Raw genomic sequence first — 22,173 nt, 5'->3', positions numbered from 1 at the left:
GGAGAAGTGGTCTTAGACATCAACGTGGATAATAGACCAGGGTGAGGATGAGGGCAATCAGCAACAGTAACATGAGGGACATAACAGTAGAATGTGCATGGGGAAACTGATGTGGGAGCAATGCATGGATTGGCGTGTAGCAGCAGAGAGGGCTTGAAATCTGCTGCAGCAGCAGAGTTGAATGCAGATGAGGAGCAGTGACCCCAGGTGGGGCAACAGTCATGTAGACTAGAACCAGTAATGTCTTGACTTCAGCCAACGGGCCTGGTGATGTGTGTTTAGAGAGTGTTAGGTATTTATTTGAACTAATAAATGTGAATCTTTCTGCACATGGGAAAAAAAAGTTACTAAGATGAATAAAGAGGGACGACCTCAAGGAGCTAATTTATAAAAAGCTAGAAGACTCTTTTGTTCATCTCCTAATCTGTCTTCCCTGTTGCGTCTTGCTGACTATGAGACTTGAAGCTCCCCTACTTTTCCTAAAATTTCCCCAAGCAGATCTAATGAGGGTGTCTCATGAGTGCCATGGAATAAGACCTCAAACCCCATGAGACATCTGCCATTTTCTCTTCCTGTCTTTATTTTTTCAGTTAAACCTGCTAGATGCCTTATGAGGGTCCCTCTGTCATCACTGAGGAAACTACCTCCCAACTCTGGGGTGCTCCCTGAACCAATATTTCAGGGAAATAAGGCCACTCTGGTGAAAATCAGATCTGTAGAGCCATTTTAATTCAGAATTGTTTCAAAGAAGCATGGTCTTATGCTCCCCAGATCTCCCAGAGTTTGGGTGTAGCATCTACTTTCTCCACTTATGCTTTCAGCGCCTGTCTCCTTTGGCCTCTAATGGGGCTGACCAGAGGTCCAGAGCTTCCAGTCAGACATGGTGCCTCCCCTCGACATTCTGTCATTGCTTCCTTACCCCAGACTCTCCTTTCTCTCATTTCAGCCATCCCTATCCTCCCGTACTGTTCTGTAGTCAACAGCTCCCTTTGTCAATTTCTCCGTGTTTTGCTTTGAAGCTTTTATTCCATCTGTTTATTTACTCATCCCAGCAGGAAAACTGGAAATGGAAAAATCTAATCTAGTGCTTAGTATTATGGCTAATGATATTTTAGTGTTTGAGGGACAACAAAAAATAAAGACCAGCCTTCATTTTCCTAAAACTCTTCCATGTGTATGCCCAGATCGTTATGCATTGTTTGAGAAATGTGATATACTTCTATCTGACTCATTTACATTTGCTGTTAGTCATCAAAAGGAGTCAGAAAAACTTTTGGAACCTCTCCCTATGAACCAGGAAGTTGCATTTCCCCTCCAGTCACAAACTTGAAAGGCTCAAGTTGCAATTTAAACTCGCCAGGATGCCAGATAGTTGGCAAGATGCCTTCTTTTTGTCATCAGAATCCTCAGCCGTGTGGCAGAGACCAGTAAGACACCAGAGACCTGCCCATGATCCCTGTAATGAGCATAGTCCTGGAAGAGCCAGAGGCCATCAAAATAGACAGGTATTAATTCTACCAAACATTTAAAGAAGAATTAACACCAATCCTTCTCAAACCCTTCCAAAACAGTGAACAAGAAGGAAAACTCCAAGACAAATTTACTAGGCCAGGATTACCCTGATACCAAAGCCAGATAAGGACACTGTAAGAAAAGAAAACTACAGACCACTATGCCTGATGAATGTAGATGCAAAATTTCTCAACAAAATAATAGAAATCTGAATTCAGCAGTACATTAAAAGAAGCATACACCATGATTAAGTGGGATTTATCGCTTGGATTCAAGGATGGTTCAACATACACAAATCAATAAATGTGAAATACCACATTAATAGAACGAAAGATAAAAATCTTATGATCCTCTCAATAGATGTGGAAAAAGCATTTGACAAAATACAATATCTTTTCATGATAAAAAACACTCAACAAGTTGGCTATAGAAGGAACATACCTCAATACAATATGGGCCATATATGACAAACCCACAACCAACATCATACTCAATAATGAAAGATTGTAAGCTTTTCCTCTAAGATCAGGAACAAGACAAGGGTACCTGCTCTCACCACTGCTATTCAACATAGTACTGGAAGTCCCAGCCAGACCAATCAGGCAATAAAAAGAAATAGAAGGCATCTAAATTAGAAAGGATGAAGTAAAATTGTCTTTGTTTGCAGATGATGTGAACTTATATATAGAAAATCCTAAAGACTCCAACAAAAATCTATTAGAACTAATCAACAAATTCAATAAAGTTGCAGCATACAAAATCAACATACAGACAACAGTTGTGTTTCCATACACTAACAACAAAACATCTGAAAATGAAATAAAACCATTCCATTCACAATAGCATCAAAAACAAAATACTTAGGAATAAATTTAACCAAGGAGGTGAAAGAGCTATACACTGAAAACTCCAAGACTTTGATGAAAGATGTTTAAGTAGAAACAAAGAAATGGAAAAACCCATGTTCATAGATCAGAAGAATTAACATTGTTAAAATGTCCATACTACCCAAAGCAATCTACAGATTCAATGCAATCTCTATCAAAATTCCAACGGCATTTTTCACAGAAATATAGCAAACAACTGTAAAATTATATGGAACCACCAAGGATCCCAAGTAGCCAAAGTAATCCTGAGAAAGAAGAACAAAGCTGGAGGCATCATACTTCCTGATTTTGAACTATATTACAAAGCTATAATGGTTAAACCAGTATGGAAGTGGCATAAAAACAAACACATAGATCAATAGAACAGAACAGAGATCCCAGGAATAAACCCATGCATATATGGTCAATTTACGACAAAGGAGGCAAGAATATACAATAGCAAAAGGACAGTCTCTTTAACAAATGGTGTTGGGAAAACTGGATAACTACATGCAGAAGAATGAAATTGGACCCCTATTTTACACCACTCACAAAAATTAACTTGAAATGGATTAAAGACTTCAACGTAAGACCTGAAACAATAAAACTCCCAGAAGAAAATGTAGGTAGCAAGCTTATGACATCAGTCTTGGCGATGATTTTTTGGATATGACGCCAAAAGCACAAGCAACAAAAGCAAAGTAAACAAGTGGAACTACATCAAACTAAAAAGCTTCTGCCTCACAAAGGAAACCATCAACAAAATGAAAATGCAACCTATGGAATGGGAGAAAATATTTTCAAATCGTATATCTGATTTGGGGTTAACATCCAAAATATATAAAGAACTCATACAACTCAATAGCAAAAAACAAATAATCTGATTTAAAAATGGACAAAGGATCTGAATAGACATTTTTCCAAAGAAGACATACAGATGGCCAACACGTACATGAAAAAGGTGCTCTACATCACTAATCATCAGGGAAATACAAGTAAACACCACAACGAGATCTCACCTCCACCTGTTAGAATGATTATCATCAAAAAGACAAGAGTTAACAGGTGTTGGCAAGGATGTGGAGAAAAGGGGTCCCTTGACCACTATTGACGGGAATGTAATCAGTTCAACCACTATGGAAAATAGTATAGAGATTCCTCAAGAAATTAAAAATAGAACTACCATATGAGCCAACCATCCCACTTCTGGGTTTATAGCTAAGAAAATGAAAACAGGATATCAAAGAGATATCTGCACTCTCATGTCCATTGCATCATTATTCACAATAGCCAAGATATGGAAACAACCTAAGTGTCTGTCAGTGGACAAATGGAGAAAGAAGATGTGGTGTATATATATGCAAGGGAATATTATTCAGCCATAAAAAAGAACGAAATCTTGCCATTTCCAACAGCAAAGACAAATTCCGTATCATATCACTTATATGTGGAATCTAAAACAGTCTAACTCATAGAAACAGAGTGCAGTGGTGGTTAACAGGGTCTGGGAGTGGGGGAAATGGGAAGATGTTGATCAAAGGGTACAAACTTACAGTTATAAAATGAATTAGTTCTGGAAATCTAATGTACAGCATGGTGATATAGCTAATAATACTGTATTATATATTTGAAAGTTACTAAGACAGTAGATCTTAAGTGTTCTCACTAAAAAAAAGTAATTATGTGATGTGATGGAGGTGTTAGCTAACGCTATGGTGGGAATCATTTTGCAATATATAAGTGTATAAATGGACACATTGTATACCTTAAATTTACACCATGTTATATGCCAATTATACCTCAATAAAGCTAAGAAAAAAATAGACACAGGGATTCAGTAGAGGAAAATACGTGTTTGCATTTCCCTTTTCCCATGGTATTAATAGGTCCTTCATGAGAGTGTGAGGTCCAAAGTTCTGTCTATGCTTATTCAGTCTCAAGACAAATGAGCCTGTGGCCACATCCCTCCTCTAACATAAGTCACTCCCCATTCTACCAAGACTCATGCCATCTGCAATGTCCCTTCTTTGAACTGACCTCAGGGTCTGGGGCTTCTGGTCACTAAATTTAAAATTCAAATGAATATGTGTAGCCTAACCAAAAATGAGCAGTAGGGAGAAATCTGATGTGGTGGTATTGAAGTCCCCCACCCCCAAATGTAGCACATAGTTTTACTTTCTATATTTTAAAGGAGTCAATATTTCACGCTGTTACAGAAAGTACATAGAACCTTGAATTATATTTTTAAATCCATATAGCTGATTGAATGTACTACCATGTTTCACGCTCTCTCTCTCGTGTCAGCCACACTCTCTGTCCCCCCAATGTCCTCCCCAATTAGGAGACATGTGACACAGCAGGAGCACATACCCCCTTTACCACTCAGTGCTTCAGCCACAATAGATAGTGTTCTTATCAACAAAATAGAAACCATCCCTGGTGTTTCACGGCGGCTTTATCTGGTTTTAAATTGATTAAAGGTGTTTGTTTTTGCTTTTAATAAAAGGGAACAGAATAAATGAGTAACAGCCAGTAGCCACACTAAATTGCTACCAGCTGTTCTGCAGTTAGACCTAAGAGGTAAGCCTTCTTTTTACAATCAGGCAGCTTTCTTTTTTTCTTTTTTTTTTTAAAGATTGGCACCTGAGCTAACAACTGTTGCCAATCTTTTTTTTTTTCCTGCTTTATCTCCCCAAATCCCTCCGTACATAGTTGTATATCTTAGTTGTGGGTCCTTCTAGTTGTGGCACAGGCAGCTTTCTTATAATAGAGTAGCTGTATGTTTTAGAAGAGAACCAAAGCTTTACTCACTTTTCCAGATAGTTTTAAAGATACTACAAATATTGATGACTGTTGGAAATTTCTGGAATTTTTAAAAATCTAGTTTTGAGATAAAAGCACTTGTTTATAATTGCAAGGGTTTTGGACCCCTTCCCTGCTCCCCACTTTCCCCCAAAAAGAAAATATGACTAGTAGAAATCTGGTAATGAGGGCATCCTTTGATTCTCTTAATATTCTTGAGACAACCAAGCACCCTTCAATTAGCTTCATTTTTCTTTGCTTACTTGTCTTTGAAATAGAAGCCTGTCTAAGCTTATTATCTCCTCCCAAGTACTATGGCTGGATTCTTTTAGACATTGGCTCATCTCCACGCTACTGAATCCTCCTTTTACATCTTAAATTGAGGGTTTTTTCATATACATGACTTTGGCCTCCTCATGTTTCAACAGGATTCCCTGCTCAGCTTCAATTAGAATCTGCCTTCACCCCTCCAAATTATATACCATTTTCTCTGGAAGAATTTCCTGACGTCTCCTTCCATCTGTTCTATCTGCACAGTGGCAGAATTGTCATGAGGTTTGGGTCCTGTAGGTGCCTCGTGTAGATTGGTTTCTGTGCCTCATCTTCAGGCTCATTGAATAAAAAGTCCATAAAGACAAAAAAGTCACACACTCAAGGTTACCAAGACCTCATACTCACCAACCCCCCAAATGTAAAAGGGAATGATTAGAAATAAAACTCTGAGTTTATGATGTTTTTCAAGAAGACTGACTTCTCTGAGGAATTTATTTTAGAACTCTTAAAAATACCAAAAGAATAACACCCAGATGGACATAAAACCTTCAAAAGGAGTTAGACCTTGATACTAGCAGAAATTCTAATAAGGAAATTAGTTTTAGACAAAGCATATGTTCTACTTCTTACTTTTATAATGGGGTTGGGGAGGACAGGAGGAAGTAAACCACAAAGTGCTTGGTAAAGAGTGTGAAGTTTTAGACTTCCTATACAAAAAGAGATGGAATCATTCAGAAATGCTGGTCCCATTACATGCTCCTAAGAGCCCTCATGCCTAGGCAGAGTGTGAGTTGGAGCTATTCACGCCAGGAGCCCCATAACTCACCTGAGGAGAGGGGCAGTCCCCTCAGTGCCCTGAGCTTTCACCTCTATTGGTATAATTTATGGTACCTAGTGCAAAATGAAAATGCAGGGTCCTTGTTTCAAGATGGTGACAGAAGAGCATTAAACTAGGCACAGGGCTCTTCTGAGCACAGTTCCCTGTGTGGCTGCACAGGTCACACATCCATGAAGCCAGTGGATCTGTGGGAATAACAGCCCTCTAACCTCTCCTCCACCCCTCCTCTCCCACCTTTTCCAGCTTAACCTCCACACCTTGCTTTCTTGATGCAAAGTCCCTGGGTGGCTTACAGAGGGAAATTCGGAGCTTTGACACAGTTTGGGCTGATGATGATGTCAAGGTTGCCTCAACTTGAAAAGAAGAATTCAGTTGCTGGGGATACTCAGTATTATCTTAATCTCTTTCTCCAAATCTGCCTGTTAATGCAGTACCTGGCCTCCTAGCAGAAGCAGAGAACTTTCCAGAAACTTAGAGATTAGAGGTATCAAAACTATCTCTTGCAAATCATGAGATAAAAATAGACTAACATTTCTTTCTTTTCCCCTTTAATTTGATTTCCTGTGGGAACTTCCTTTCCTGTTAATAGAATGGAGGTAAGATATTGTTACTATACCAATGTTTTGTTCTGTTTAACCTGCCATTTATTGAATGTCTACTATTTACTGAGCACTATAATATTCCAGAAACTTTTTCATTTCTAATCCTTTTAATACTCTTACGCAATGATGATGAAGATGAAGATAGGTAACATCTTTGAATACTTACTATGTATCAGGCACTGCTTTACTTGCATTATTTAAATTAACCTCAGGACAACCCTATGAAATAGGTACTGTTATTATCCTTATTGTACAGAAAAGAAACTAAGAGAGTTTCTTTGAACTGGAGAGTTCAAGTTACTTATACTAGCTAGTAAATTACACAAGCTAGTAAATGATAGGCATGGAAAATGAAGCAAGTACTGACTCCCAAATTCTCCATCATAACTTTATCCTGTAGATAAGGAAGTGTCACCTTGTAATACAACATTCTGCAACTTACAGTGTTCTATTTGCATAATGTCGACTTTCATAAAATCGCTGTGAAGTACAATCACTATTTTTATCTAATTTTACAAATGATGAAACTGAGATTCAGAATGATTAATAAATAATAATAATAATGATAATAGCAGCTAAATTTGGTGGTACATTTATGATTACCACTTTTCTCACATTAACATTTCAGCAACTTTATGGGGCAAGAACTATTATCATCCCTGTTTCTTTATCTAAGGAGTCTGATGCACCAAGATTTGCCCAGACCACATAGCTAGCAAACTGTGAAGCCTCAATCTCAGCTCAGGCAGACAGACTTAAGAACACAGATTCATAAGTACCCCACTAACCCAGGTAGCACAGTAACTCAGCAGGACCTGGAACCCCAGCCATTGATTCTAATTCCATGGAATGAAGTAATTCATTGCATAAAAATATCTGGTTTGTTCTCAATTTTGTCCCAATTCATATAGCTTTGATACATTCATTCACCTGATAAATAGGTGTTGAGACTATCACAGTTCTAAAGACAGAGACCTGACTCGTAAGGACTTCAGGGTAAAACCAAACGTCTACTGAAGGGTTATACAACATAAACGTGGTCAAAGGAAAATCCCATGCAGGCCACCAACAGAAGAGATGTCATCTTCATTCACACCGGTCAGCACACCTGTCCTCCCCATGCATTTTTAAGCCACTCAGTCTGTTCCTGGCATATATTAGAAAGCATAGCAACAAAACAAATCGTACATATGCCTTGTCCTCAAGGAATTTACATCTTACTAGGGGATACACACATGCCCATAAAGATTAATTACAAGGCAATATAATAATGGACGCATGTACAAATCTCAAGTGCTCAAGGACAGAAATAGATCATTCACATGCAAGTAATGCAAATGAAAATTTTAAAACTCATTAGTAGTCAAATAAATATTAACTGAAGAAGAATTATGAAGACAAATTATATACCATTTTTCAGCTGTGATAACACAAGCACTCTCTCAAACTCTTATAACCTTTCTAGACAGCATTTGGCAATTTTTGTTAAGAACCTTAAAATGTTTGTATCTATTGGTTGAATAAATCTACTTTTAATGAACTATTCTAATGAGATAATAAGAGTTATGCACAACAGAATTAAAAACAACTTTATATTTATCAGTGAAAAATATGAGCAATGTCAATATCTACCAATAAGGGAAACTGATGTGATTAAAAACCATGTTTTTGAAAAGTAATTAATGGCATTGGCAAATGTTTATAATATCACACTAAGTAAAAATACCGGATGCAAAAATGTATGTACAGGATAATTCTAATTATACTTATATGGTATATATACTATGTACATATTACATAGTATACTGTATATATTATAATTAGGTACATACTGATTATAACTGATATATGTGCAAGTATATAAAGTGTTTATTTGGCTACTATAATTAATTTTCAAGCTTTTTTAATTAAAAAATTTTTTTATTTATACCACTCTTTATTTTACACAATAAATAGGTATTAATTTTAGCCAGAGAAATAGAAGAGATATTTTTCAGAGGAGGCTGTGTCCTTCTTCTTGAGCACATTGGGTATGGCATTTCAGAAAAATGACATTTGACCTGTGTTTTAGAGCAAGGGTTGCCACACTTTTTCTTTAAAGGGTCAGATATTAAATATATTTGGCTTTGTGGGCCACACGGTCTCGGTTGCAACTGCTCACGTCTGCTGTTGCAGCGTGAAAGCAATCACAGACAATTCGGAAATGGATGAACATGGCTCTGTTCCAATAAAACTTTACTTATGGCCACTAAAATTTAAATTTCATATTTTTTCACTTCTTTTGATTTTTTTCAACCATTTAAAACTGTAAACACCATTCTCAGCTCACAGGCTCTATAAAAACAGGCAGCAGGCCAAATTTGAGCTGCCGAAATTTGACAACAGGCAAGGTTGTATTTGTGGACTCCACCTTAGAAAATGAATCATATACAGACATAGGCGTGAAAGAATACAGATAATTCCAGTTTACTTTGGAGACCGGAAGTGGCGTAGAACCCTCGTCATCACGTTTGCTGGGAAAGTAGGACTGGAGACCAGGCTGTTGCTAAATAAGGAAAGATTTGCCTACACCAGAGGAGAGGTAGAGCTATGAGATGGGCCCCTCCTGGGGAGAGCAGGAAAATAAGGTGTGGAGTTTCCACTGGAGTAGTAGGGTTGTGTTAACCCGAGCAAGCCACAGCTGGTCATCTGCACGTGTCCTTGGACAAAGTAGTATGTGTTCAAAGGGAGTAGAGGTCTCTCTCATAGAAACTGCAAGAACACATTTTAAAATGTTCTATTGAACGTGATTCATACATGTGAAAGCAGAGAGAACTAAGAGTAAAAGCTGTACTGAGAATCCTTTAAATATTCCATTTGACCAAGGAGAGGTGTCTGTTAGAAAAGAAGTTCAAAAGAGGATTTCAGATCAAATAGCCATTGTTGCTTCTAAAAAGAGAAACTGCAAAAAGGGAGGTCAGTCAGTTTTAGCTTGTCAGGAGGCGAGAGAGGGCCTGGCTCCATGTGCAATATTAACTAGCATTTTTGGAGATAGTCCGGCGGATCGTTCCAAAATAACCAGCATTCTGTGAACGGATCCTCGTGACCTCTTCCCCACTGTTCCCATGAGCAACAGGACCAGCTGCTTCTGGTGTTGCTCCACCGGCAGCCCCAAGAACTGCATGCAGAGAAACACAGCTCCTCTTGGATAGAGAGGGGTCTCATTACTTGCAGAAGACAGCAGAAGACACCAATAGAAATTCTTTGCCTTCATCTTGTTTGCCTGTTTTTGTTGTAAACTCCTTTAAAAATTTTTTCAAGTGAGGGACAAAATGGCCCAATTTGCCTCCACATCTTGCCTCTAAAATTTGATTAACTGCCTAAAATTTGAGGTTTATTAGGTCTACAAAAGAGGAGAGAAAAAGGAAAAGGAAGTTGTTTAAACTCTGAAACTGTGACTAGGCAGTCCCTCTCTCTCACTATGTATATATAAATAATATATGTATATATTTGGTCCCATATATCCCTTACTTTGTGGAGCCATCCTAGCATAGATATACTACCCAAACTAAGTTTTTAATTCTCCCAGGAACACATCAGAGATGTAGAAAATTAACAAGAACCCTATACTTCGTATTTGTATGGTTTTGCTCAACATGCAAAGGGTTTTCATAGGCTAGTTATCTTTAAGCTGGTAGAAAGAAAAACCAAAATTACAGCTAAACTCTAATTTCAATTCAAAATCTATTCTGCTTTTATACTTTTGTTTTTTATTTTTTTCTTTTGCATCATGTCCCTAACACTCAAAAATAAATGAGGACTCAATACTGTTAAGTCAGCTGAGGTTGTCCCAAGAGGTTGTCCCAGAGATGTTTCTAGGGCTTTTATTAAGAGAATCAGCATAAATCCAGAGAGAGAGATTATTAACTAATTGTTAATAATCCTTATCTCTGAAGCTTGCATTAATTTTTCTTTTGTGTACTATTTCTTAGTTTATAATGTTTTCTCAAAAACTGTTTTTAGCCTGTGTAATTAAAAAATACTCACAGGAAAATAAAGAACAGAGTCATTCAGTAGTTAACACATGACAGCAGAACCTGGTTGAGCGATTCTCAGCTCAGAGACAGTGGGGGAAGTATTTAACTCTGACATGATACAGTTTTTTGTATTAAGTGAACGGAGTTATACTTGCTCTTACTCATCTTCCCTTTTTACCAAGATATTAATATGTGAGACCATTTTGTAAACCAGTTTGAGCTATTTCTAGCTATTAGGTATTATTATTGTTTCTTAAAGCCCAGAATCCTTGCTTTTCTTGAACTTTCTTAGTGCTATCATCGACCAGGTTCCCTAAGAGCTGGGGTCATGTGATATTTCTCTGGGTATTTTCTCAACCTTACCTGGCCCAAGTTTTCATGGAGGTTTTTGTGTGTGTGTGTTTTCTTATTCAAGGCCATCATTTTAAAAATCTTCAACAAACTACAAGTAATGCAATAAAACTCACGTTGGCTAATTAGGAAAAGGCTAGTATGAATTACAGGAGGATTCTATATTATGGAACATTATTTTAAAATATAGTATTTCTCGAAAGTTCATTGTTTTACCTGAATGAGTTGTATCACATTTAATAGATTTGCTTTAAAGACTAGTCAATGATGGTTTCTACTTAAAGAATCAATTTTTCAAATTCAAATGGAGTCCCTTAATTTAAAATTTTCCTACAAATTCCAATTGGTTTAGTTTTCTTACCTTAAGATCCTTTATATAAAGACAATAAAATGCTAAATTCCAACAGTTGTACAAATCTAAATGAGAATATAAGTTAAGAGGTTTGTGTCATTGTTACAATATAAATGTGACGGAAGGCATAAGAGTGCGTTGAGACCATTACAGTGCCTACACATAATAAGTGTTCAATAACTATTTGTCAGGTGAGTATAGGAGTTATTATTATAATTCCCGGCATTCCATTAAGGGGGCAGTGGATATGTGAAGAGAGTACTAGCAGCATTTTCCATTCTCCTTATTGTCCTCTTCAGCTGTTATAGCAGATAAGCTTTTAATCTTATTTTTGTGCTAGCACTATAGGATTTAGTTTTTTGCACGTATTAACATGCCCATTAATATTATTACCCAATAATATTACCCATTAACACACAATAATCTGAGTCCAGAATAATTACTTACATCACTCTACAGATTAGGACACTGGGGCTCTGAGGGACCAGACGACTTTCCCCAAGATGTGATGAGAAAATAGAAAAGCTAAAGATGTTGCTTAGCTCCTCTGAGATCCATATCCTGTGCTTTCTCCCCGATACGTGGCTTTCTTTTTATTCTTTAATGGAATGCTGGGAAGATGCGTGAGTGAGAGATCTGAGTGTGGAAGGTGTTGCAAAGATGGATATGTTCCACAAAATTCAGGTATTTAACTATCATAAGCTGCAAGCTTCTTGGATCAGAGCAATTATTATGCTTAATCATTTGTTAATCATCATGATGAATATGTTTTTTAGATGTATTTATTTGCTTAAATCAACTTATTTGTAAGAAGCGTATGAGGCAGCTTAACTAAGAGTAGTCAAATTCTATTTTTAATGTAAATAATAAAAATACTTAAATCTATTCAATCCTTGATAGTTCCCAAAGCTTTCCACATCCATTATCACATTTGGTTTTCCTACGAGCCCTCTGGAGTAGCTGGAGGTGATAATGATTATAGCTGGAAATGAAGACAATATTCAGATGAACATTTCCACCAATTTGCTAATACAATCTTCTCCTATTTCTGTGATGCAGATGTGGAAACCAACAACAAAAAAAAAAATAGCAGACTGAATGCTAAGAAATAGCGTGTGATGGGAACTTGTTCACTGCCTCTTTCAGTAAACCACAGAAAGATAACAAAGGCTACTGCGCCCAGTACAGAGGGGAGGTGTGTAATGCTGTCCTGGCAAAAGATGCTCTTGTTTTCTTCAACAACTCCTACGCAGACCCTGAGGAGGCTCAAGAACTACTGGTCCACAGCGCCTGGAATGAACTGAACACAGTGAGCCCGTTCTGCCGGCCAGCTGCTGAGGCTTTGCTGTGTAACCACATCTTCCAAGAATGCAACCCTGGAGTAGTACCTACTCCTATACCCATTTGCAGGTAAAATTTAAAAAAATAAATAGATGGGAAAATTCCATTTGTCTGTCTGCAAACAGGAAGCATTTTCAAAAGAGGAAGTTGTCATGTGCAATAGTAAAGGCAAAGCTGGCTTTTGTCCAAAATAGAAAGTCATTAATTGGACAAAATTCCTACCATATAAATCACTGATGATACATTATAAAATAAGGGCCCTGAGCTTCTAGAAAATGTCATAAAAGGTATAATATTTATTACCCTTGTTATGTTCACATAATCATATTCATAAATATCCCTGCTTTCTATGAAATAAAAGATGAAATCCTAAACTAACATGGACCTCATTAGCGAGCCAAAATAAAGAAGATAAAGACTACATTTCAAGTGTTTCAGCGTTATTTGCCAATAAATGAGATCTTGGTGAGTATTTCAGAATATTATTTTAAAATACATTCTACCTAATAATCTAATTTAAGTCCTGATGCTCTTGTCTCACTTTTTTGGGGGGGTTGGGGGATAGGTTATAAACTGATATTTCTTTAAAAACCCCATACTCTTTAAATACTGAAATTCATAAATCCGTGTTCAATAGAATTATCTTTGCCTTTATTTACTTCTTATGTAGAAAAGACAAAGTTCCAATCCTGTTTGTGTTCTTGGCTAAACTTCAGTTTTCTCATCAGTAAAATAAGAGTTGAGAGGATTAAAGGATAAATTGCTCCCATGGCATATATTAGAAACTAGATAGACATTGTTTTCTTTTGAAGAAAACACATGAAAACTACCAACACAGCACATTTCCACCTCTGTTTTGATAAAACCAGGAACTATTTAAATATTGAAATAACTGTAGGGCATTCTATTTAGCATAAAAGGACTACGGTGAGAGCATTAAAATAGAGTGCTCTATTCCTCAACTTACTGCAGATTCTGAGGGTTTGGAGACATTCTAAGAGTAATATAATTTGTTGTTGCTTCCCCTAAGAAGATTATATTTTCGTCAGACATGACAACTAAGTATCTCTCAAGGAAAAGCCAGAATGAAAATCAAATTCTATCTTGTATGCTAGTACAAATAAATTTATGGAGTAACTTGCAAACATTTATGTCTTAAGTTTACCTGAATGGGCCTTAAATGATCTTTTTAAGATTGAAAATAATTTAGCTTTTTTGTTTCTTCAGGAAAAAACCCTTTCATTGAGATTTCAAATTTATTAGAATAGCATAGTTAATTATCTCCTAAATCTGTAAGTCGTTTGTAGTGTAAATTTTTTTCTTAATTTCAATTATTTAGATAAGCATTTTTTATTTGAAAATTGTTTCTATTTTGTGTGTGTGTGTGTATGTGTGTATGTGTGTGAGGAAGATTGGCCCTGAGCTAACATCTGTTGCCAGTCTTCCTCTTTTTGCTTGAGGAAGATTGACCCTGAGCTAATGTCTGTGCCCATCTTCCTCTATTTTGTATGTGGGATGCCACAACAGCATGGCTTGACAAGCAGTGTGTAGGTCCACACCCGGGATCCAAACCTGTGAACTGTGGGCTGCTGAAGTGGAACATGCCAACTTAACCACTATGCCACCAGGCTGGTCCCGTTTCTTTTTTTTTTTTTTTAAAGATTGGCCCTGAGCTAACATCTGTTGCCAATCCTCCTCTTTTTATTTTTTTCTCCCCAAAGCCCCAGTACATCGTTGTATATCCTAGTTGTAGATCACTTTAGTTCTTCTATGTGGGATGCCTCCACAGCATGGCTTGATGAGCAGTGCACAGGTCTGTGCCCAGGATCTGAACGGGTGAACCCCAGGCTGCCAAAGCAGAAGACGTGAACATAACCATTTGGCCACATGACCAGCCCCTTTTTTTAAATTCTTTTTTTTTTTCTGAGGAAGATCAGCCCTGAGCTAACTACTGCCAATCCTCCTCTTTTTGCTGAGGAAGACTGGCCCTGAGCTAACACCCATGCCCATCTTCCTCTACTCCATACCTGGGATGCCTACCACAGCATGGCTTTTGCCAAGCGGTGCCATGTCCGCACCCAGGATGTGAACCGGCAAACCCCGGGCCGCTGAGAAGTGGGACATGCAAACTTAACCGCTGCACCACCGGGCCGGCCCCTTAAATTCTTATAGTTAAACATTTTATTCACTTTGGGGTCAGAAAATATAGTCTAGAAGTTTTCACATTTTTGCATTTTATTGAGATCTTCTTTTCTCTCATATATAATTAATAATTATTTAAAAAAATTAGACATTTAAGAAAAGACATTTCTGCTTTTAAGTTACAAAATTCATGTATTATGTATATATTAGTATAATTGGTAATTAAATTGTCCAGTCCTTTCTGCTCTTAAGTGAGTTTTGTCTATTTGATTCAATAGTTCAATAGTGATGCAGTAAATCTTTTCATGATTGTTTTTTCTAAGAATGTTTCCTTGCAATTCTGGCAACTTCTGCTTTTTGCACTAATAACATTTGAAATAAAAGTTAATAACTAGTAAGTTTGCTCTTCAGATGTTCTTACTTAATGCTTCCTTGCTTTCTTATCATGTCTTTCATAATGGTTTTTGTTTGCCTTTAGCTTTCGAAGTGGTTCAAACCATTTCATTCCACCATTTTGTATTCTACTTCCAGTTATTCATAAGATTTTTAAATGCATACTCTTGCTCATCATTTTCTAACCATAAACAGCCATTCGATAATTCATGCCTCTTTCCATGAATAACAAGGAATTCCATTTATTCCACAAATATTTATTGAGCTCTTACTGGGCTCCAAGCACTGTTCTAGGTCATTTGTCCATGGGGTTTACATTCCAGCAGGAGAAGTCAATGAGCAAGAGAAATAAATAACTTCTATACTACCCAAGAAGGTGTTAAGTGTCATAGAAGAAGAAAAAATGAGCACCAATCTAGGGGAGATGAGGAGTGCTAAGGGTAGGGGAGAAAATTGTAATTTAAAAATAGAGTCTTGAGGGTCAGCCTAATTAACTTAGCATAATTTTACTGGGTCCTCCACACTTGCTCTCTGAAACGTTATCTGGAATTATAAGCAGGTTAGTATTATTCAATTATGTTTTATTTGCATACGCTTAATTTTTGGACCATTATTTTCAGCTTCTCCATTTGATTGCATAATCACATACACAGGTGCCTGAAGGAGCTCTTCACGTCCCTTATCCCTGATGCTCACAGTGACTCACTTCATAGAAAATATTCCCTTCTCTTAAATTCTCAATTTTGACTTATCTCTCATTCAGCTAGAGTAGGTGTTTTTTAGAAGATTACATGTAGAAAAAATTTTTTTTCTGTAATCTTATAAATACATGTTTTTCACTGGATATTTAAGTCTTGTGTTACCTTTAATTTTCCTCAAAATTCTGTGCACTCTGACCTATTGTTTTTTGGGTGTTGTAATGAAGAACATATAAGGCCATCCTGAATTTTATTCATTTGTAGGGAATAATTTTCTCTTGCCAGAGAGTAAAAAGATTATTTCTTTAACCCTTGAGATTCAAAATATTTGTAAAATTCATCTGGGCGTAGATCTCTTTTCATTATGTTCTTTCCTATAAGTAATATAAAAAATAATGGATAATATGCTTTGATTATCAGTTTTATGTCCATTTTATCTAAAGAATGTTTTCATATAGTACATCATTGACTATTTTCTATTTTTTATGTGCTCTGGTTTTCTTGTTGGGAAACATTATTATTTACACTTAGGATTTCTCACTTGTTTCTGCCTCTTTGCTATCTACTCACACATCATTTTCATCTTTTGGTTCTTTCTTTCTGCATTCAATTAAGACTTCCAAAGTTTTCCTCTATTATTTGTTCAATTTCCTGAGGTGCCATTTCTTGACTGTTTTCCGTGAAGATTTTAAATCTCTTGGTATTCATTTCACTTCTTTACAGTCTTTATTTTCTTCAATGACTACCTTGTTCAGGTTAACCTAGTTTTCAGTCTATTTTCCATTTTATCCTGATTTTTTCCCTTGTGAAAAACTCTTCCATACAGGGCATGCTTTAAAGCACGTCAATGAAAACAAAGCAAAACAAAAACACATTCTCTAATGTGTTCTTCCATTTAGAACAAGAAATCCTCCCAGGTATTTGCTTCCTCCACATAACTTGGGCTACAGAGTTTTTTCATATGTCCCACATTGCTTTTTGTGCTGAGTGCAGAAAGATGTGCTTGTGCAACTCAAAGGTGGGACCCAGGCATGAAAAAAACAAATTAAGGTATGCTCCACTAATTCTTCAGCTTCTCAGAAGCCTTGAAAGCCCCATCGCTCCCCCTTCCCTTGCAGACATATCAAGAATTCTAAATCCTGTTATTGTACCCCTGACTCCCATTGTATCCCATCACATTCGTATGCACAGCTCTTTCTTCTACCCATGCCTATTTGGCCCATATTGGCAAGTGGTTGCCTAGGAAAGCAGGAGTGTAGGCATGAGTATTGAAAAAAGACACCATTGTGGCATATATATGTATACATATATATACACACACACGTATGTAGGTATACACACACACAATTTCCTCCTCTCTGAATCCTTCAGATATTGAATGATTGACATTGCTATTATCTTCAATTTCTTTGATAATCTTTCATTTCTTTATCTTTAATTTCATCTTTTTATTAATCACAAATATCTTAATTTGGAATTAATCAGGTTTCTCCAATATAGTCTATCCTATTTTCTATAGGATAAGCTGGAACACATATTAATCTACAAAATTCTAATTAATCTAACTAGTCTTTATTCAGCATCTTCACTCATCATACAGCACGTGGATGAATGTAACAGCTTCATATTCAAGCAGATATTACTCTGGCTTTCTCAGATGTGCACACACTTAGCAATGGGACAGGACTCGGCGTTCTCAACACTAGAGCCGGGTAAGGACCCATATACCCTCCTATAACCTGCCAGGAAGGTGGTACTGTTCTGTTTCAGAGAACAAAGCAGGCAGAGGCGCTGACTGTGTTCCTCAGGTCCTGCCCTTTAGCCCTGAGTTTGTAAGAAAATCTCACAGGCTGGAAAATAATCGACAGTGATCCATGACTTTTAGTATATTTGCTTCTAAAACTCTGTGTACCTTGTTTCTGTACCTTTGTAATTATTTAATTAATTTTTTTATTGTGGTAACATTGGTTTATAACATTATATAAATTTCAGGTGTACATCATTATATTTCGATTTCTGTGTGGACTACATCATGTTAACCACCCAAAGACTAATTATAATATATCACTACACACATGCACCTAATCACCTCTTTGGCCCTCCTCCCTCCCGCTCTGGTAACCATCAATCCCATCTCTGTCTCTATTTGATTGTTTGTTGATGTTTTTATCTTCTACTTATGAGTGAGATCATATGGTATTTGACTTTCTCCCTCTGACTTATTTCGCGTGGCATAATACCCTCAAGGTTCATCCATGTTGTCACAAATGGCCAGATTTCATCATTTTTTATGGCTGAGTAGCATTCCATTGTGTATATATACCACATCTTTATCCATTCATCCCTTGATGGGCACCTAGGTTGCTTCCAAGTCTTGGCTATTGTGAATAATGCTGCGATGAACATAGGGGTGCATGTATCTTTATGCATTCATGTTTTCATGTTCTTTGGATAAATACCCAGCAGTGGAATAGCTGGGTGGTGTGGTAGTTCTATTCGTAATTTTTTGAGGAATCTCCACACTATTTTCCATAGTGGCTGCACTAGTTTGCACTCCCACCAGCAGTGTCTGAAACATCCCTTTTCTCCACATCCTCTCCAACACTTGTTTGCTATCTTGTTAATCATAGCCATTCTGACAGGGTGAGGAGATATCTTATTGTAGTTTTGATATCCATTTCCATGATAGTTAATGATGTTGAACATCTTTTCTTGTGCCTGTTGGCCATCTGTATCTCTTCTTTGGAGAAATGTCTGTTCAGATCTTTTGCCCATTTTTTAATTGGGTTGTTAGTTTTTTTATTGTTGAGATGTATGAGTTCTTTATGTATTTTGGATATTAACTCATTATCAGATATATAGTTTGCAAATATCTTCTCCCAGTTGTTAGGTTGTCTTTTTGTTTTGTTGATGGATTCCTTTGCTGGGCAGAAGCTTTTTAGTTTGATGTAGTCCCATTTTTAAATTTTTTCTGTTGTTTCCCTTGCCTGGTCAGACATTGTACTTGAAAATATGCTGCTAAGACATGTCGAAGAGCAAACTGCCTATGTTTTCTTCTAGAAGTTTCTTGGTTTCAGGTCTTACATTCAAGTCTTTAATCCATTTTGAGTGTGGTGTAAGATAATGGTCTACTTTCATTCTTTTGCATGTGGCTGTCCAGTCTTCCCAACACCATCTATTGAAGAGAATTTCCTTTCTCCATTGTATGTTCTTGGCTCCCTTGTCAAAAATTAGTTGTCCATAGATGTGTGGGTATATTTCTGGGCTCCCGATTCTGTTCCATTGATCTGTGTGTTTGTTTTTGTGCCAGTACCTGCTGTTTTGGCTACTAAAGCTTTGTAGTATATTTTGAAATCAGGGAGTGTGGTGCCTCTAGCTTTGTTCTTTTTTCACAGGATTTCTTTGGCTATTTTGGGTCTTTTGTTGTTCCACATAAATTTTAGGATTCTTTGTTCTATTTCTGTCGAAAATGTTGTTGGAACTTTGATAGGTATTGCATTGAATCTGTAGATTGCTTTAGGAAGTATGAACATTTTAAGTGTGTTAATTCTTCCAATCCAAGAGCACAGAATATCTTTCCATTTCTTTGTGTCTTCTTCTATCTCTCTCAGCAATGTTTTATAGTTTTCATGTACAGATATTTCACCTCTTTGGTTAAGTTTACTCCTAGGTATTTTATTCTTTTTGTTGCAATTGTAAATGTGATTGTATTCTTAATTTCTCTTTCTGCTACTCTATTGTTAGCATATAGAAATGCAACTGATTTTTGTATGTTGATTTTGTATCCTGCACTTCAACCATATTCATTTATTATTTCTAAACATTTTTTGGTAGATTCTTTATGGTTTTCTATATACGAATCATGTCATCTGCAAATAGCGACAGTTTCACTTCTTCCTTTCCAATTTGGATCCCTTTTATTTCTTTTTCTTGCCTGATTGTTCTGGCTAAGACTTCCAATACTATGTTAAATAAGGGTGGTGAAAATGTGCATCCTTGTCTGGTTCCTGTTCTTAGAGGGATAACTTTCAGTTTTTCTCCATTGAGAATGATATTAGCTGTGGGTTTGTCATATAAGACCTCTATTATGTTGAGGTAATTTCCTTCTATACCCATTTTATTCAGAGTTTTTATCATAAATGGATGCTGTATCTTGTCGAATGCTTTCTTGGCATCCATTGAGATGATCATGTGATTTTTATTCTTCATTTTGTTAATGTGGTAAATCATGTTGGCTGATTTGCAGATGTTGAGCCATCCCTGAATCCCTGGAATAAATCCCGCTTGATAATGGTGTATGATCTTTTTAATGTATTGTTGTATTTGACTTGCTAGTATTTTGTTGAGGATTTTTGCATGGATGTTCATCAGCAATATTGGCCTGTAATTTTCTTTTTTTGTGTTGTCCTTGTCTGGTTTTGGTATCAGAATAATGTTTGCTTCGTAGAAGGAGTTAGGAAGCCTCCTCTACTCTTCAATTTTTTGGAAGAGTTTGAGAAGGATAGGTATTAAGTCTTCTTTGAATGTTTGGTAGAATTCTCCAGGGAAGCCATCTGGTCCTGGACTTTTATTTTGGGGGAAGTTTTTCATTACTGTTTTGATATCCTTACTGGTGATTGGTCTATTCAAATTCCCTATTTCTTCTTGATTCAGTTTTGGAAGGTTGTATGATTCTAAGAATATATCCATTTCTTCTAGATTATCGAATTTGTTGGCATATTGCTTTTTGTAGTATTCTCTTATAATCTTTTGTACTTCTAAGGTGTCTGTTGTAATTTCTCCTCTTTCATTTCTGATTGTATTTATTTGAGCCTTCTCTCTATTTTTCTTAGTGAGTCTAGCTAGAGATTTGTCAATTTTGTTTATCTTTTCAAAGAACCAGCTCTTGTTTTTGTTGATTTCTTCTATTGCTTTTTCAGTCTCTATTTCATTTATTTCTGCTCCGATTTTTATTATTTCCTTCCTTCTACTGATTTAGGGCTTTATTTGTTCTTCATTTTCCAGTTCCTTTAGATGCATTGTGAGATTGTTTATTTGACATTTTTCTTGTTTGTTGAGGTAGGCCTGTGTTGCTATAAACTTCCCTCTTAGAACTGCTTTTGCTGTATCCCATAAATTTTGGCATGTCGTATTTTCATTTTCATTTGTCTCCAGGTATTTTTGATTTCTCCTTTGACTTCTTCATTGACCCAGTAATTGTTCAGAGCATTTTGTTTAATCCCCACATATTTGTGGCTTGTCTGATTTTCTTCCTTTAGTTGATTTCTAGTTTCATACTGTTGTGGTCAGAAAAGATGATTGGTATTATTTCAATCTTAAATTTATTGAGAATTGATTTGTGGCCTAATATGTGATCAATCCTGGAGAATGTTCCATGTGCATTTGAAAAGAATATGTATTCTGCAGTTTTTGGATGGAGTGCTCTGTATATATCTACTGTGCCCACCTAGTCTAATGTGTCATTTAAGGCCAAGGTTTCCTTATTGATCTCCTGTTTGGATGATCTATCCATTGGTGTAAGTGGAGTGTTAAAGTCCCCTACTATTATTGTGTTGCTGTCTATTTCTCCTTTTATGTCTGTTAATAATTGTTTTATATATTTATGTGCTCCTATGTTGCGTGCATAGATATTTACAAGTGTTATATGCTCTTGTTGGATTGTTCCCTTTATCATTATGTAGTGTCTTTGTCTCTTATTATAGTTTTTGTTAAAGTCTATTTTGTCTGATATAAATATTGCTACCCCAGCTTTCTTTTCTTTGCCATTTGCATGAAGTGTCTTTTTCCATCCCTTCACTTTCAGTTTGTGAGTGTCTTTAGGTCTGAAGTGTGTCTCTTGTATGCAGCATATACGTAGGTCTTATTTTTTTATCCAATCAGCCACCTTATGCCTTTTGATTAGAGCATTTAGTCAATCGACATTTAAAGTAGCTATTGATAAGTATGTACTTATTGCCATTTTGTTACTTTTTTTATGGGTGTTTTAG

At 36.5% G+C, this 22,173-nt stretch overlaps 1 protein-coding gene across 3 annotated transcripts in view; it reads left to right on the top strand.

Moving 5' to 3' along the window:
• Positions 1–22,173, top strand: part of MUSK (muscle associated receptor tyrosine kinase) — a 97,991-nt gene that overhangs the window by 56,720 nt on the left and 19,098 nt on the right. For 2 of the 3 annotated variants that reach the window (XM_070519023.1, XM_070519022.1), the window contains exons 8-9: positions 6,881–6,887; positions 12,759–13,022. In XM_070519023.1, the coding sequence (XP_070375124.1) occupies positions 6,881–6,887; positions 12,759–13,022 (271 nt within the window). Of the gene's footprint in view, positions 1–6,880; positions 6,888–12,726; positions 13,023–22,173 lie in introns of those variants that run through there. The other variant, XM_070519021.1, reaches the window with a different exon arrangement.

This window comes from Equus asinus, chromosome 10, assembly GCF_041296235.1.
Source record: "Equus asinus isolate D_3611 breed Donkey chromosome 10, EquAss-T2T_v2, whole genome shotgun sequence".
Lineage (NCBI taxonomy): Eukaryota > Metazoa > Chordata > Mammalia > Perissodactyla > Equidae > Equus > Equus asinus.
Note: the sequence above shows the minus strand (reverse complement) of the source record. Positions and strands in the feature narration are given on the sequence as shown.